This window comes from Protopterus annectens, chromosome 8.part0 (genome assembly GCF_019279795.1).
Source record: "Protopterus annectens isolate FY-2018-M chromosome 8.part0, PAN1.0, whole genome shotgun sequence".
Classification (NCBI taxonomy): domain Eukaryota; kingdom Metazoa; phylum Chordata; order Ceratodontiformes; family Protopteridae; genus Protopterus; species Protopterus annectens.
In genome coordinates, this window is record NC_056741.1 from 247,447,233 (window position 1) to 247,462,271 (window position 15,039).

A 15,039-nucleotide genomic window follows, 5' to 3' on the forward strand; every position below is an offset into this window, starting at 1 on the left:
GTCCAAAACTAGGGACACTTCTTAAATATTGCTCTTATAAACTTGTAGAATAACAGGTTTTGCATTAGTATGAATTTTCTGAAGGATATGAAGTCTGTAACACAAATGTCTGTATTTTCTGACTTTACCCCTCAATAATGCACCAATGAGTTTTCAGAAAACCACAACTGTATGAGAAACAGACCAAAAATCGAAGACAAACCTCTGGATATTCTGGAAAAATCTATACAGTTGAGAGGTATGTTGTAACATCACTGTGTGCTTTCTTGACTCTGATTGAACTATTAAGATCAGTTGATAGGCATTTAGAGATTTCTGTACTTGTTAGCTGATATTGGCAAAAGACAAGTTCTGGAGAATCCAGTTTTGGATTGCATGACATAAAAGTGAATTCCCTGTTTTGAAAGGTAATAAGAAACCACAGTACCAAGGTACTCTGTTTTGTGACAGAGGTTAAAAAATAGGATGTACTGCCAAAAGTGATAGAACTGAGAGGTCGTCTGCTAATGATCACCCCCAGTAAATCTACTACTTACTCATGTAAATTATTTTTAATAGACTCCTATCGCACTAGTGGAGGCCCACACTTGTCTGACTGAGCAACAAGTAACGGGAAGTTTAGACTACAGTGACAGATATGGGGCCCCCTTATGTGAGGACCCCTATTGTACCCCTTTGGCTCAACTGGTTGGCCCCAGTTGAACATAATCCTCAAATTCTTTGATCAAGAATTCTGCATAAACTCAAAAAAATGGGGTGCATGCAAAGGCCTAAAATCAGAAATAATATTTAAATATTACACAAATTCACTTAAAAAGTTATGAAAGTAGCAGGTTTTGCATTATTTTGCATTTTCAGAACAATAGGAAACATATTCCGCTAATATCTGGAATTACTGACTGACTGCAATCCCCTGTGATTTTCTAGACAATCAAAAATTTTGTGAGGGAACAGGGCAAAAAATATGAGGCAAAATCCAGAATGTGCTGCATAATCAGGGACATTTGAGAGGTACATACTTGTGAATGCTATTGCTAGGAAGTCTGTAAAAATAACCTGCCTCCTTCTTTCCATCTCTGTATAGACTATATTATAGACTATAATGTTGTTCTTAAGATTCATGACTTATCCAGAAATGCTTTGAATTTCTTTTCAGTGGTGCAGTGCTTTATATTAGCAAGTAAACTATGCATGGTGCAGCATGGGTGCAAGAAGATGCTGAAGGGTGGGGGTGCATGGTGGTCCTAAGGGGCATTCATTGACCTGAAAAGGGCATTTTTCCTTTCTATTGCTATGATAAAAGAATCATATACATTATATTGACAAACTACAGCAACCCAGTCCAGGTGTTCTGGGAAGTGTTGATGATCACCCTGTCTGTGTGCACACACACACACACACACACACACACACACACACACACACACACACACACACACACACACACACACACACACGGGCAATTATACACAGTTGGAAAGAGGAATCGTTCACTTGTGGCATGTCTTTGGAATGTACAAGGGAACTGGATTACCTCATGAATACCCAGGCATAGGGAGGATTTGCAACCTTTCCAAAGAAGGCTCCCCAGCTGAGAACTGAAATGGGGAATCAAGCACTGTAAGGCAATAATACTAATTGCTGTCGCAATCAAACACACTTTACAGGAAGAAGAGTATCTACTACAAACCCCCCCCCCAAAAAAAACATGCCTTTTTTGCTCTGTATGTTGCTGCTTTTATTACTAGTCAATAAATATACAATAAGTAATCTCTTAACTGCTGAACATTTTCATCTAGTCATCTAGTCTGCCCACATAATATTGACTGGTTTTCCCTATGTTTGCTCTGTGAATGTTTAAACACAGTCATGAAATCTTCAGGAGAATTATTAGCATAAGATAAAACTTCAGTGGTCTGGGCTTCTACCCTCAAAGACAAAGGAGCAGCTGCAACTTGAATTTTAATGAAAAACGATCAATCAATTTTTAAAGTTATTTTTTATGCCACAACATATTCAAAAAATTAAAATATTTTTATAGATGCACATACTCCTTTTAGGTCTAAAATAATACCAACATGATATTTTATCTTTTTAATGCTTTTCCTTATTTTACTCTGAGGAGAACTGACAAGTTAGACTTATTTTTCAGATGATTGTTTTGTAAAAGTTGCACTCTGTCAATTTATAAAGGTCATTCTGGCTTGAATTCCATCCTAAGTTCAAATGAAAGTTTCAGGACATCACCACTTGATAATTGCACTTTCCTTTTGTATTCCGTCATGTAAAATCTTTTGGGGAAATTAATAACAGGATTTCAGATGTGAGCATACTTCTCAAGGTAGGCTCAGCCTTAGGTAAACTGGTACTCTAGGTGAAAAGTCTCCATGGTGCTGCCCTACCGTGCAGCCCATCCCATCCTGTCCAACTCACACCATCCAGGCTACTCTTCTTTTCTTGCTTTTTCTTACAGTTTCTTATTCATATGTTTTTTTTTTTGCTGGAATCATTTATTCATTCAACATGTTCTATCTATGCAAGACTGCACTCTGATAAAAGCAAATGAAATTAAACCAGGGGTCTGGAGGCCACAAGGCCCCCATAAACCAGAGGAGTTCTAGATGAGGTGTATTTTAGAGTTTTTTAAACAACCTTTTTACCCAATAATTTTCTGTATAAAAACCATGATCAAAGAAAGAAATTTACTCCTGTTCTTGGGTTCATAGGTTCATAAGTGTTTACTAGGCTAACGAGCACAAGGGCCTTTTTAAACCTAGCCATGCATCCCAATTATTTGACAAGTTCTGGTACCCTTGATGAGTGTAAGCAGGGATTTGGGAGATGAAACATTTACACACAGGGGCCTGTGAGATGAACCATTTACAGGTTGCCTGTGTCCATTAGATACACAGGTGCCAAACCAGGAATGAATTTCCTGTTCCACATCCAATTGTCCAAGTTGAACTTAAATTGGGTTAGGGAGGAACCCTGCTTCACATGGATGGGGAGCCTTTTCCATAGACGGGGTAGTCCCTGAGATACATACGTGTCTGTCCAGCTGGTCCTATTTATATTACAGGCAAGGTTTAAGCCTTTAGAAAGGGTAATTCTGGTGTTGTTTGTTCTGTGGATATGCAGGAGGTCTATCAAAGTGGGATCTCACAATGCCCTGTATGCCAGGCATAGATCTCCCCTCAAAAGCCTGTAGAAGACAGACTACAGAGATAGAGCCTTGAGGTAGTCTGCATAGGACATTTTACTTACACACTGTAATAAATGCAATGGAAATCATTGTATTAAGCTGGTGGGTCCCCCAGAAGCCATGGGGGCTCAAGATGGACTGAGGTGCATTTTACAGTTTTTTTTTTTTTTCTCCAATGATGGCCCGATCACAATTCATGACTAAGAGAAGGAATTCAGTGTTACTCTTCAACTTTGGTTTTCCCTGAATCCTTTTAACACACCCAAACTGACCAAAACTGCACTGTAAATTACACTGAGGGTATAGGGGCCATTAGGCACTAGAAGCCATGGGGTTTTAGATGCTCTGAGGTGCATTTTAGAGTTTTTTTGTCCAACATTTTGATTCAATATGACCTGAAAAAAATTATATGTAAGGAAAAAATTGAATTATACTTTTTTTTATTTCAAGAAAGAAATGAGGTGTATCCTAGGCTTAATGCTCAAAGTTAACCAAATAGCAATGCGAGATAAACAGAAAAGACAAATGCTTGTGATGATGCATACATTATATCTGGAAATAGTACCTGCCTCCCTACAACACCTTAAAAAGGTAGTCACCTACTGTGTGTTCCTGTATGGCATTAAATTGGGATGAAAATTAAGTGACAAATAGCCACAATCATATAGGTTAATTTGTTAATGTCATATGTATTTGTACAGCATGCCTTTCACCCCTACCTGCAAAAGACACCAACTTTTGTGTACCACTCTGATGCCAGACTTGGGCAAAACTAAAAAAAAAGAATAAAACATAGTTACTCTCAGACATAATATAAACAGAATGCTTCCCTGCCCAAATCATAGCCACCTTTATATGTATGTGATGTCTGATTGTGAGGAACATGCACTAAATAAAATAAAATAAAATAAATAAATAATAACAGTAATATTGTATGTCCAATTTACATTTAAACAGTACAATGCTCCTGTAAAAGCTTATTGAACCTATCTGCACCCCTCTGAAATTTGTGAGGAAAGTTAAAGAAATAATGACCACACTGTCCCCAGCCCAACACAAGATAGTGACCTCTGAGGTTTGGGAGGAAAGTTAAAGAAATAATGACATCGTCCATGGCTCCCTACACAAGCTACAGACATGTACTGTATACACCTATGAGCAGAGATTATTTTAGGTTAGGTGAAATTCAGGGTAGATGCCACTAATAAGCCCCTATCGAAATCCACTTATACAGCCCTGGTCTGTGGGGGGCTAGTAGCTCCCCAGAAGCTCTGAAGGTCTGGATATTCTGTGAGGTATTGAGAAATGACTGTAAACTGAGCACATGACAAGATGCTCAGCTACTTTTATCTAGACAACCCCCACAAAGCATTTATAACCACATCTATGTACAGTTCAGTTGTTGGATTGTGACCATGTAATGCATTTCAATTTTGTTCCAAACAGTCAACACACACTAAAATATTCCAAGATGCTTCAAAAATCACACTAGTCCCATAAAGCCAAAATAATAAGGAAACAACAGCAGGCAGCTGGTCATTTTCAGTCTAAACAGGGTTGAAATTGCAACTCCAGTGATAAAAAACTTCTGTATTAAAGAGAAATATGCAGGGTTTTAACACCTAATGTGCAATGCTCTTATCAAAGAGCTATTTAAGATCACTATTGTACTCAGTGCACAGAGCAGAAATTTGCCACAGCACTCAAAAATAAAACAGATTATAATGCAAAGTATCAGACTTTAGCCACTTGAGTTTTCTTTGTTTGGACAGCTGGGCATGATACCAGTGTGTGTGTGTGTGTGTGTGTGTGTGTGTGTGTGTGTGTGTGTGTGTGTGTGTGTGTGTGTGTGTGTGTGCGTGCGTGTGTGTGTGCGTGCGTGTGTGTGTGTGTGTGTGCGTGTGTGTGTGCGTGCGTGTGTGCGTGTGTGTGTGTGTGTGTGTGTGTGTGTGTGTGTGTGTGTGTGTGTGTGTAAGCTAGTATATATCTTTACTACAGCTTTCAAAAGGTGTTTCAGGTAGATACACAGCCTTCATGAAGATGCACAGCAGCTCTTTGCTCAGTGCACTTTTTTGGTCCTTATCTATGCAACTCTGAAGGTGAGGACACCAATTGGGTAACTTCACATGGACCAGTTGACGCAGCTACAGTTCTGCCAGAAGCAGTTACTGAAGATCCATAAATTCCTGAGCTCATTCATTTCCCAATGATTATTATGGAACATATCTTAAACTGCACTCGCAAAGCTAAAAAGACTACCTTTATGGGCCACAATAGTATACCTGGCAGTTTAACCAACAGCACCAGACATGCATTCTCTGAAACCCCACCTAAAACTGTTCACCTTAAGGAGAGGCACATTGTATATACCACAGGTATAAAAATGGCAATCTTTAGGACCCTACCTCATATCTCAGGAACTCAAGACCCATCAGCTTAGTAAGTACAGCTTGCAAAGCCATGCAATGTACTAATTTATATCTAATTTAATAAATTCTGATATAAAATATTAATATTCTAGATCCACAATGGTAGGCTGAGGTGGTGCAGCGGTTAGCATTGTCACCTCACAGCAAGAGGTCCTCCCGTTCGATTCTCAGCTGGAGCGCCTTCTGTGTGTAGTCTGCATGTCCTTCCTGTGGTCAAGTGATGTACAAAGACATACAGGTAGGTGCGTGTGTGAATGGGTGTGCCTTCTTTGAAGGTTGGGTGTCGGGCTGGCAACTTGGAACCGTAAAAATCCACTGCCAATCATTAGCGGACCAGAGTTCTGCTGTGGCGACTCCTAACCGGGAAAAGCCGAAAGACATTACTTTACTCTAGATCCACAACAATATGATTTTGTCAAAAGGTGATCATATCCATTTAATTTAGTAAACTTCTTTAAGAAAGTAACTGAAGCTATAGATAGCAGACGTGTAATTCATAGAGTACCTGGATGTATCAAAGACCTTCAACAGTATTCTGAATGCTGATGTTCCACATAATCTTATGTTGAAAGACAGATAATCAACTGGCTGATAGACAGATCCCACATACTTAAAGTAGGAGGTGCCACCCCAGAAAGCAAAAATGTGGTTCGAGGCATCTTGTCTAAGCAGAAATACATTATCTTTGCTCTATAATCTACCCCTATCAAATGACTTATAGAATATAATCCCCTTTTTATATGCAACTATCTAAACACATCACACAGCAATAAAGACCCCAGAGGTTCCTAATTAAAAACATCATTGTACTAAAGACCCTTTGTTACCCAGATGAGCTTGAAACTCTGTCCTATATTCTGTCTAATATAGGCTCATGTGCTGTGGTTTATGGCCATCATTCTGTGTTTTTAATGACTCAACCTTCCTTTATAATTTCACAGGTTCATAATAGGATAACAGTCCACAAACTATTAAAAGCCCAGCCAATAATCATAAGTCAGGATCAAACCCGATACCTGGTATCTATGAGATAAAGACCTTAACCATTATATCAGCCCTAAAAGACTTCCACAACTGGTTCCACAGATACCCAAACAAAAGACTTGTATCTCCATCAACAAACAAATAAGACATAAAAAACAGAGTGATACCAATGCACACTATGATGAGTTTTAGCACTTGAATTTGCTTATTCATGCTCAGCACTTGTTCAGAACTTGTTGTTAGCACTAAATAAGCTACAAATTACTACAGCACTCAACCTTCCTCTTTACCTAGAGGAAAACAGTTTTTGTATTTACTTTCCTCACTTGCTTAGAGAAAAACAGCTCTTATACTCACTTTCCTCACTTGCCTAGAGGAAAGTAGTTTTTTATTCAGGCATGTCCAAGGGTCAGCTCCCAGTGTTCTCTCCTGTCTATCTGATGAATCTGGGCATCTTGGGGCAATGTAGCAATTGCCTCATGTACACAGACAACCCTCTCCTCCTACCACCCAACACCACAACCTGTGAGAGATGCACTTATCTTGATGAGTGGATGGGAAATAGGATGGGAAATAGGAAATACATCCCGGGGACCACTTCTGTGGCTCTGCTCGACAGGGGCACATGAAATTAACTTTCTTGTGTGGCATAAGCCAGGGAACCTTGTTGGCTAGGCTTACGTAGGCCCTTGGGCCGATAGCTTAGTACCTACCTATGAACCTATGAGGCAAACCTTTTAGATAAGACAGGTACCCTTAAATGCATCCTTGTCTTGAGTTGTTTTTCCCACCTGGAATAAGGAGTTGCCTTGGAGGGTGGGGGCTGGCAAGGACTAATTCTGATTTATATACTGTATAACGCTATAAATGTGTACAGTGGCAAGCAATTTCAAGTTTCTCTTTCTCATTATAGTAAGACATCCAGTCCATGTCCATTTCCTATGCAGTCTAAGCCTTTAGCAGCCTATCTCAGTGATGAGTCGGCAGGCTCTAGTGACATATTACAACTAGAGATGACCGAGAACTGTGCAGTCTAAGAGCATGCCATTAGCAATTGACTGCACTGATTTCCTGGCAAACTTTAGTTAAGTGGTCATTAGTTTAGAAACTGCTGGAACTGTAGAGTTATTGGTGCTTGGGGGTGGCTTTCCTTTTAGAGCTATTTTTGTAATTGTGCCAGGAAGCCTGATAAAACTATGGACAGTGATAATTGTAGACACTGCCCACAGAAGAATATATATGCTTTTCTTGTTTACTTTTACCATGATCAACATGGGGAAGGGGGCCCTTGCATATCTCTCAACTTGTTTGCTGAATAATTCTTCACATAGTCAGAAATAATAAGGGCAACAAATTTAAGGATAATTTTTAATATTATTCTAATTCACTTAAAAAATTTAATAGAGCAACATATTTTGCAGTATCATGCATTTTCTGAACAATAGAAAGTATAAAACTCTAATGTCTGGCATTATTGACTTATTAGTAATCCTCGTTGATTTACCAGAAATTCAGGAACAGTGCAAAATATTATGAGGCAAAATCAAAGATGTTTGACAAAATCAAGGGACAGTTGAATGGCATGGTTCCCAGTACACCTTCCAAATTCCTAGCTAAAGAATTCTGAAATAGCCCAAAGTAATGGGGGTGCAAAATCTGGAACAATGTTTGATATTATTAATCTAATTCACTTAAAAAGTTAATAGAACACCAAGTTTTGCATCCACGTACATTGTCTGAACAATCAGAAATACAAAACTTTAACATCTGGCATTACAGATTTGCTTGTAATCCTCTTTGATTTAACAGAAAATCAGGGACATCAAAAGTTTGAGACTGATGCAAAATCAGGTACAGTTTATAGGTGTTGTCTCAGTTTTGACATAACTGCTGAGTCATGCAGGGACTAAATCACAAGAGGGCAAACACACACACACACACACACACACACACACACACACACACACACACACACACACACACACACACACACACACACACACACACGTACACACACGATTATCCTGGAGCTGAGGGCACAGTCCAGGATTTCATTGAAAGTGCTAGGGGGAGACTCTTGTTCCACCTTGTCTTATGGTTCTGGCAACCTTGAGTTGCTGTTAGAAATTATCAATTTATCTTGAAGAATAATTCCTAAATCAGACTTCTGGCCATACTTCTAACAAACCATGTATGTCCGTGCATGCGTGTGTGTGTTATCATGTATGCATGCGTACCTGTGTGTATGCATACGCGCGTGTGTGTGTCTGTGTGTGTGTGTGTGTGTGTGTGTGTGTGTGTGTGTGTGTGTGTGTGTGTGTGTGTGTTTGAGAAAATCTTTCCCTGTGTGGTGTCTCAGATAGACTCCTGTGCTATGATTTATAACTATGTTTATTTCTGGCTATGTTCATATTGCACTAAGAATATGAATAATGTACAGGGAATCATACCTCTCAGCTCCCTCTTGATTTTGTAGAACATCTCTGATTTTGCTGTATTTTATTTTGCACTTTTCTGATTTTTCTGGTAATTCACTGAAGATTACTAACAAGTCAATAATGTTAGACTTTTGGTTCATACTTGTTATTGTTCAGAAAATGCATGATGTTGCAAAACATGTTCTTGCATGCACACCTTTGTGTGACTGTGTGTGTGTGTGTGTGTGTGTGTGTGTGTGTGTGTGTGTGTGTGTGTGCGTGTGTGTGTATATCTGTGTGTGCACATGATTATGTGTGAGTGCAAGCACTCTTCTTTATTTACTCATGGTTGCCTACATGTTTGATTCATATGTGCATGTATTTGTCAGCCTGAGTGTTTGTGTGTGTGTGTATGTATGTGTGTGTGTGTATATCTGTGTGTCTGTGTGTGAACATGATTATATGTGAGTGCAAGCACTCTTCTTTATTTACTCATGGTCGCCTAAATGTTTGATTCATATGTGCATGTATTTGTCAGCCTGTGTGTGTGTGTGTGTGTGTGTGTGTGTGTGTGTGTGTGTGTGTGTGTGTGTGTGTGTGTGTGTGTGCACATGCGTGCGCAGGTATGTGTGTGTGTGCGTGTGTGTGCATGTGTGTGCATGTGTGTATGTTTGGTTCGGGGGTCTGAGAATAACTGAGGCTATCAAAAAAGTCTCACTGTGCTGATCAGAAAGAATCTGAAAATTAGACATTGGTGTAGTGGCAGATCTCAGAGTTATTGATATGATAATGTGAAAAAAATGTTTTCCTGTGCTGAGTGTGGGAATCAGATATTGGTGAGAGAAAACACAGAAGTCAAAACTACAGAAAAAAAGAATGCAGCTGCCTATATTAGACTGAAACTAAACTGAGCTCCTCTTGTAAAAATATGAAAGCTGTAGAATAGCAAAATATGATAAGCTGTATATCAGGTTTGAAGGAATAGAAAAACACATCTTTCTGAACTTGGAGGTTATTCACCTTTCACCCTTGAGCCGAGACGTATCCCTTTCCTTTAGTGAACTTCTCTATTTTTATTAACTTTCCTTTTATTTCCTGCTGCTTGTGTGGGGATTACCCAATTCTTATTTTTTATATTTATTAAAATTCATATTACAGCAGATGCAAATTAATAGCATATATATTGTGATGGCCTCATGGCAACCAATGGCACTATATGTGAAGAAGATGCTGTTACCCAGTCTGTTTCAAATGAATAATCCACAAAACGCAGTACTGGCACTAAGAGCATAGAGGGAGTGCACTACTGTTCTGGGTCTTGGTCTCCAACCTCCACACCCAAATTAGAGTCCGCACTGTTCACTTACTCAACCACACCACTCGCTCTGTAAACCAATGTCTCCCAGCACCCCTCTATTCACAGTAACTGTCTTTCATTCAAAGTATTATTTTTCATATTCACACACTTGCGCATAATTTCCAGGGAAGGCTGTTGAATCCTCCAGTTCCACACAGCTTTTACTCCTAAGAAATTCAGAGACTTCCAGTTTGGGATCCTCGAACTGCATATGTCAAACCATCTTGCCAAAAAACATTTTTGCAGTATTGTTGCAGGGAGACAAGGCTCCCTGCAACCCCTGATGTGAGGGAACAAGCCCCCCACCCCACAGACTTATACATACCAACTGCCCAGCACTAACTCAAAGAAGAGGGAAATTCCCCCAAAAAGCAGATCACTGTTGGCATAACTTACCAACAGTGATTACTTATGGAGGAACTCTGATCATCAAATAGCTGAACTTGGGCAATCAAAGCTGAAGAGCTCAAGCTCAGTCTGTCAGGACTGTCTGACTGTCTGGCTCCAAAGCAACTTGAAATACTATTTAAAGCAATAAAGCAATATTATTTAGGACTGTAACATCAGGCAGTGCTCTTAGGTGCTTGATCATCTTTTTGCTTTTCCCAATCTCAGCTGTTAGCTCAGTCATCTTCATATTAACAGACTGTAGTTCAGAAAACACTGTCAGATGTATGCAACATTTGCTACTAGCATACATATAGAGGTCTTATGGAGACTCACCTGGTAATACCATCCTTGAAGCTTTACTGCTTCCAACAGGGCCTGTGCCTGCTTTAGAACTTTTATTTTATTTATTTTACATTTGTTGACCAGGATAGTCTGACTGGATACATGTCCATTTTTAGCAGAGGCCCAGGGAGAAAAGCTCCAAGGTAGAACATACAGTAAAAATCACAAAATGATTACAAGTTACACACAGTTTAGAGGCTCCAGTTGAGCAAGTAGGTAATATAATCATACGTTTTTAAAACAGTGTTGACAAATTGACTAGGCAATGTAACATGATTACAGACTATAGAGGAGGATCTAGTCCGGTTTTGAAGAAGGACATAGCCGGTTAGTTTTAAAGTATAGCTTGAGGCATGTTTTGAACTGAGTATGAGAGGGTTCAAGAGTAAGATCAGCAGGAAGAGAGTTCCAAGTTTTGCCAACAGAGTTAGCAAACAGAGAGTCCCCAGCAGAGTTGTTGATTTTGGATGTCTGAACCAGTAGTTTATTAGAAGAGCAACGTGACCTTAGGTTGCTATAAGGGTTGATGATATTTTTAAGTGCAGGCATATTGTCAGAGTGATTGAGAACTTTATGGGCAATTATAAGCTGGTTGTACTGAAGTAGGCTAGGCCATTCTAGCCACCCCAGAAGATTTAGGTTGTGACAGTGGTTGGTCCTATAGGCCGTGCCTGTTGCAAATCCAGCAATATGGTTATAACAGCTGGAGAGTTTGCTAAGAGTGGATTTGTTCAAATTAGTGAGTAGAGGGGAGGCATAGAGAAGAGTGGATAGTAGAAGAGAATAAACAATAGCAATCCTAGCAAATGGAGTAAGGAAATGTTTGATCTTATAGAGGGAGCCAAGTTTTTTGTTAATGGTTTTGATAGTTTGATTGACATGGATATCAAATTTGAGGGTGTTGTCTATTGTGATGCCTAAGAGTTTGGTTTGCACATCTGGGGAGATAATGGTACCATTATTAGATTTTATGGTAAAGAGTAGTGAGGGGAGACTTACAAGTGGGAGAGAAAAGAAGCAACTTTGTTTTGTTAGGGATTAATATCAGCTGACAGAGAGCCAGATTTCAACTATATTGAAAGTATTCTGGGTTAATGTCATTAGATCTGTTGGGGAGGTGGCTGAACAAATCAAGCTGGAGTCATCCACATATTGGATGCAGGTAGCATTTGGGATAACAGTGGGAAGGCCATAAATAAAGACAGAGAAAAGAAGGGGTCCTAGTATGGAGCCCTGGGGGACACATAGAGTGATGGGTAGATGGGTTGATAGTTTGTCCTGCCATAGGATGGCTTGTTGTCTACAACACAGGTAAGATGCAAGTAAGCTTTAATAAGCATACTGTTAAAGAATTACCAACATTGAAAGCCTTTTTTGTTGTTGCCATGCAGAGAATATTTACATAACTAGATAACGTATAAGCCTTAGGTATTGAAATACATATGACAGTATTTGTAATAAAGGACAGGATTACAGTATTTTAAGAAGCTCATTACATTTGTTGGAGACTTGCAGTCATCTTTGCAGGCTTTACATGTAAACTAAACAGAATGCCAATCTATCATGTGAGGTCCATAACCTGCGCAGTAATCCTTTAAGCAATTTATCTTGAGCTTGTTTCTTGTTTGCTGTTCATGTTTTACTTTGATCATGTCTTCCCCATGAAACACGTAGATAGTTGTTGTCAGGCAGCAGGTCTTTTTGGATAAGAAACATTTTTACAAGTGGGGGTATCACAGAGATTGCTACTTTCAGCATATTACTTGGTAATTTTATAAAGCTGAATATAAATTATAATTGGAATTGCACTACAAGGAGAAGTGGTTTGAGTTGAGTGCTGCTTGTTTTTTTTAATACTTGATTTTGACTGGCATTCCAGTAATGCATTTAAAAAGTAATTTATTTTTTCATGCCTCACAACCTTTGTGTTTCTATCTAGGTATTAAGTAAGCTGTCATGTAGCCAATGCATTGAAATATTTTTTCTTCTATACTTTATTTTGTCTTGATTGGACTCTCGTAATGATGGTTTGGCACCCAGGGCAGCATATTTAATTAAAGTTCCAGTTGTTGTGGTTTTGAGCATAGCTCCACCCCTTTCTAATTGGCCACACCCCATTCCCATTGGCCCCACCCATTCAGCTGCCTTCTGCAGCCCCCCGTTAATTTGAAGTCACCAGCTGCCACTGGTAGTTAGTAAGGTACTTTTCTGGAACATTTTTGCTTACTTTAAATGTAGCTTCCACTACATGTTCACTTGGAATATTCTTGATCTCATATCTCACTAGCCTAGATGCTTTTCTTGTTTCCTTTAAATTAAATCTAAACTTTGCAATATGAAGTCAGTGATATGAGCCACAATCAGCTCAAGGTCTTGTTTCATCTAACTGTATAAAACAGCTCTCAACAAAATAGGGGTATTTAACAGTTATATAATTAATACATATAACCCTGTTTAGATATAGCTTAGTATGTAGTGACAGAATCCATAGGATTAATCTATAAAAAATAAACAAAAAATGCATTGTCAAATTTCAAATAAAGTTATAAAACGTGAATGCAAAAACTGTTTTACAATGCTATATTTTTATAGACTAATGCTTATTTTTCTGCTTTAAAGGGCTAGTCCAAAAACATCACTGTATGATGGAGTTATACTTCAGGCTGCCAGGACTTGTTGTGTATTTAATTATAATAACAGCATGCACTGTCCTTTCTGAAAAATAGTTCTAGAGGTAAGTAATGCATTGTAGATTTTGTATCTTTATTCAGGCATTAGTTTATGCATTTTATGGTTACATTAAGTTTGCAAGTGGCAACTATTTTTAAGTGATATCTCAGACATGGGTGACAGATGTTCACACATTTTATTGATTATTAATATTAAACCAAAGTGAAAAAATGTTAGAATACAAAACAGTGATAAATGTCATTACTTTACAAGCATATGAATAAGACTGCATATATTTATGTCCAAGGCTATATAGTTCATGTAAAAGAGTCTATAAAAATAAAGCTAGCAATAAGTGCAGTAGATGTGAATCTTATACAAAAGCCAATGAGAATGCGATGGTTAAGTCAGAGTGGAAAAACGCAGTGCACAGATGTTTAGCCCACTATTAGCAATGAGAAGGCATGTTCATATTCTCTTTTTTAACACACAAAGGAGTTTGATCCAAAATTTGCAGGAAAATTACACAAGTTCTTGAATATTCTGAGGAAGTTTATGTCATAAGAGGAGCACTGAGTGACAGAAACATCTTGTGCCGGTTTTCAGCTTGTTTTGAAGATCTTCATGTAAGGCAAGAAATGAGAATTCTAAATATTCGGTGCAAATGATACAAAGAAAGCTCAACAGCTGACAGGGGTCTCCTTTAATGTATTTAACGGCTGTTTAGATCTGACTGTATATGAATAGTGCTAGAATTTCCAAAAAGTACAGTGAGATTCCTCCATGAAAATTCCAGCAAAAGTCTAGCTAACACTTCAAATGTGGGGTTTATTCTAATTAATCAATAACTCTTTCACTTGAGTGCAGCTTGATAAAAAATAAATATACAAATAACTGCTGAAGCAACTTTCAGTGAACCTCAGAGGTATTTGCACTAACAGCCCTCTACACCTCCCAAACTTAATATATACCTACACTGAGATATACAACAGTGGAGAACACAGTTTCCCCAATTTATTTTGATTTGTATTCACATAAAGAGTTGTTGAGCAAATGGCACATTCCCCAAGTTTGTATGGTAAATTAATTTGATTTGCTTAAATACTGATTTATATAGCATGTGTATTATGACTTTTAACATACAGATTAATTTAATTACTTTAAAACAAACATCTACCATTTTCTTTAATCTTGCTTAGTAATGATATTTTGTTTTCCATTCAAAGGATTTTTGAATTGAAGAAGTAC

At 38.4% G+C, this 15,039-nt stretch overlaps 1 protein-coding gene across 1 annotated transcript in view; it reads left to right on the plus strand.

Annotated features, from left to right (window-relative positions):
- Positions 1–13,856, plus strand: part of LOC122808016 (immunoglobulin alpha-2 heavy chain-like) — a 53,891-nt gene extending 40,035 nt beyond the window's left edge. The window contains exon 4 of the mRNA XM_044079009.1: positions 13,741–13,856. Within this exon, the coding sequence (XP_043934944.1) occupies positions 13,741–13,847 (107 nt within the window). The 3' untranslated portion in view covers positions 13,848–13,856. The remainder of the gene's footprint in view (positions 1–13,740) is intronic.
- Positions 13,857–15,039: the final 1,183 nt, after the last annotated feature.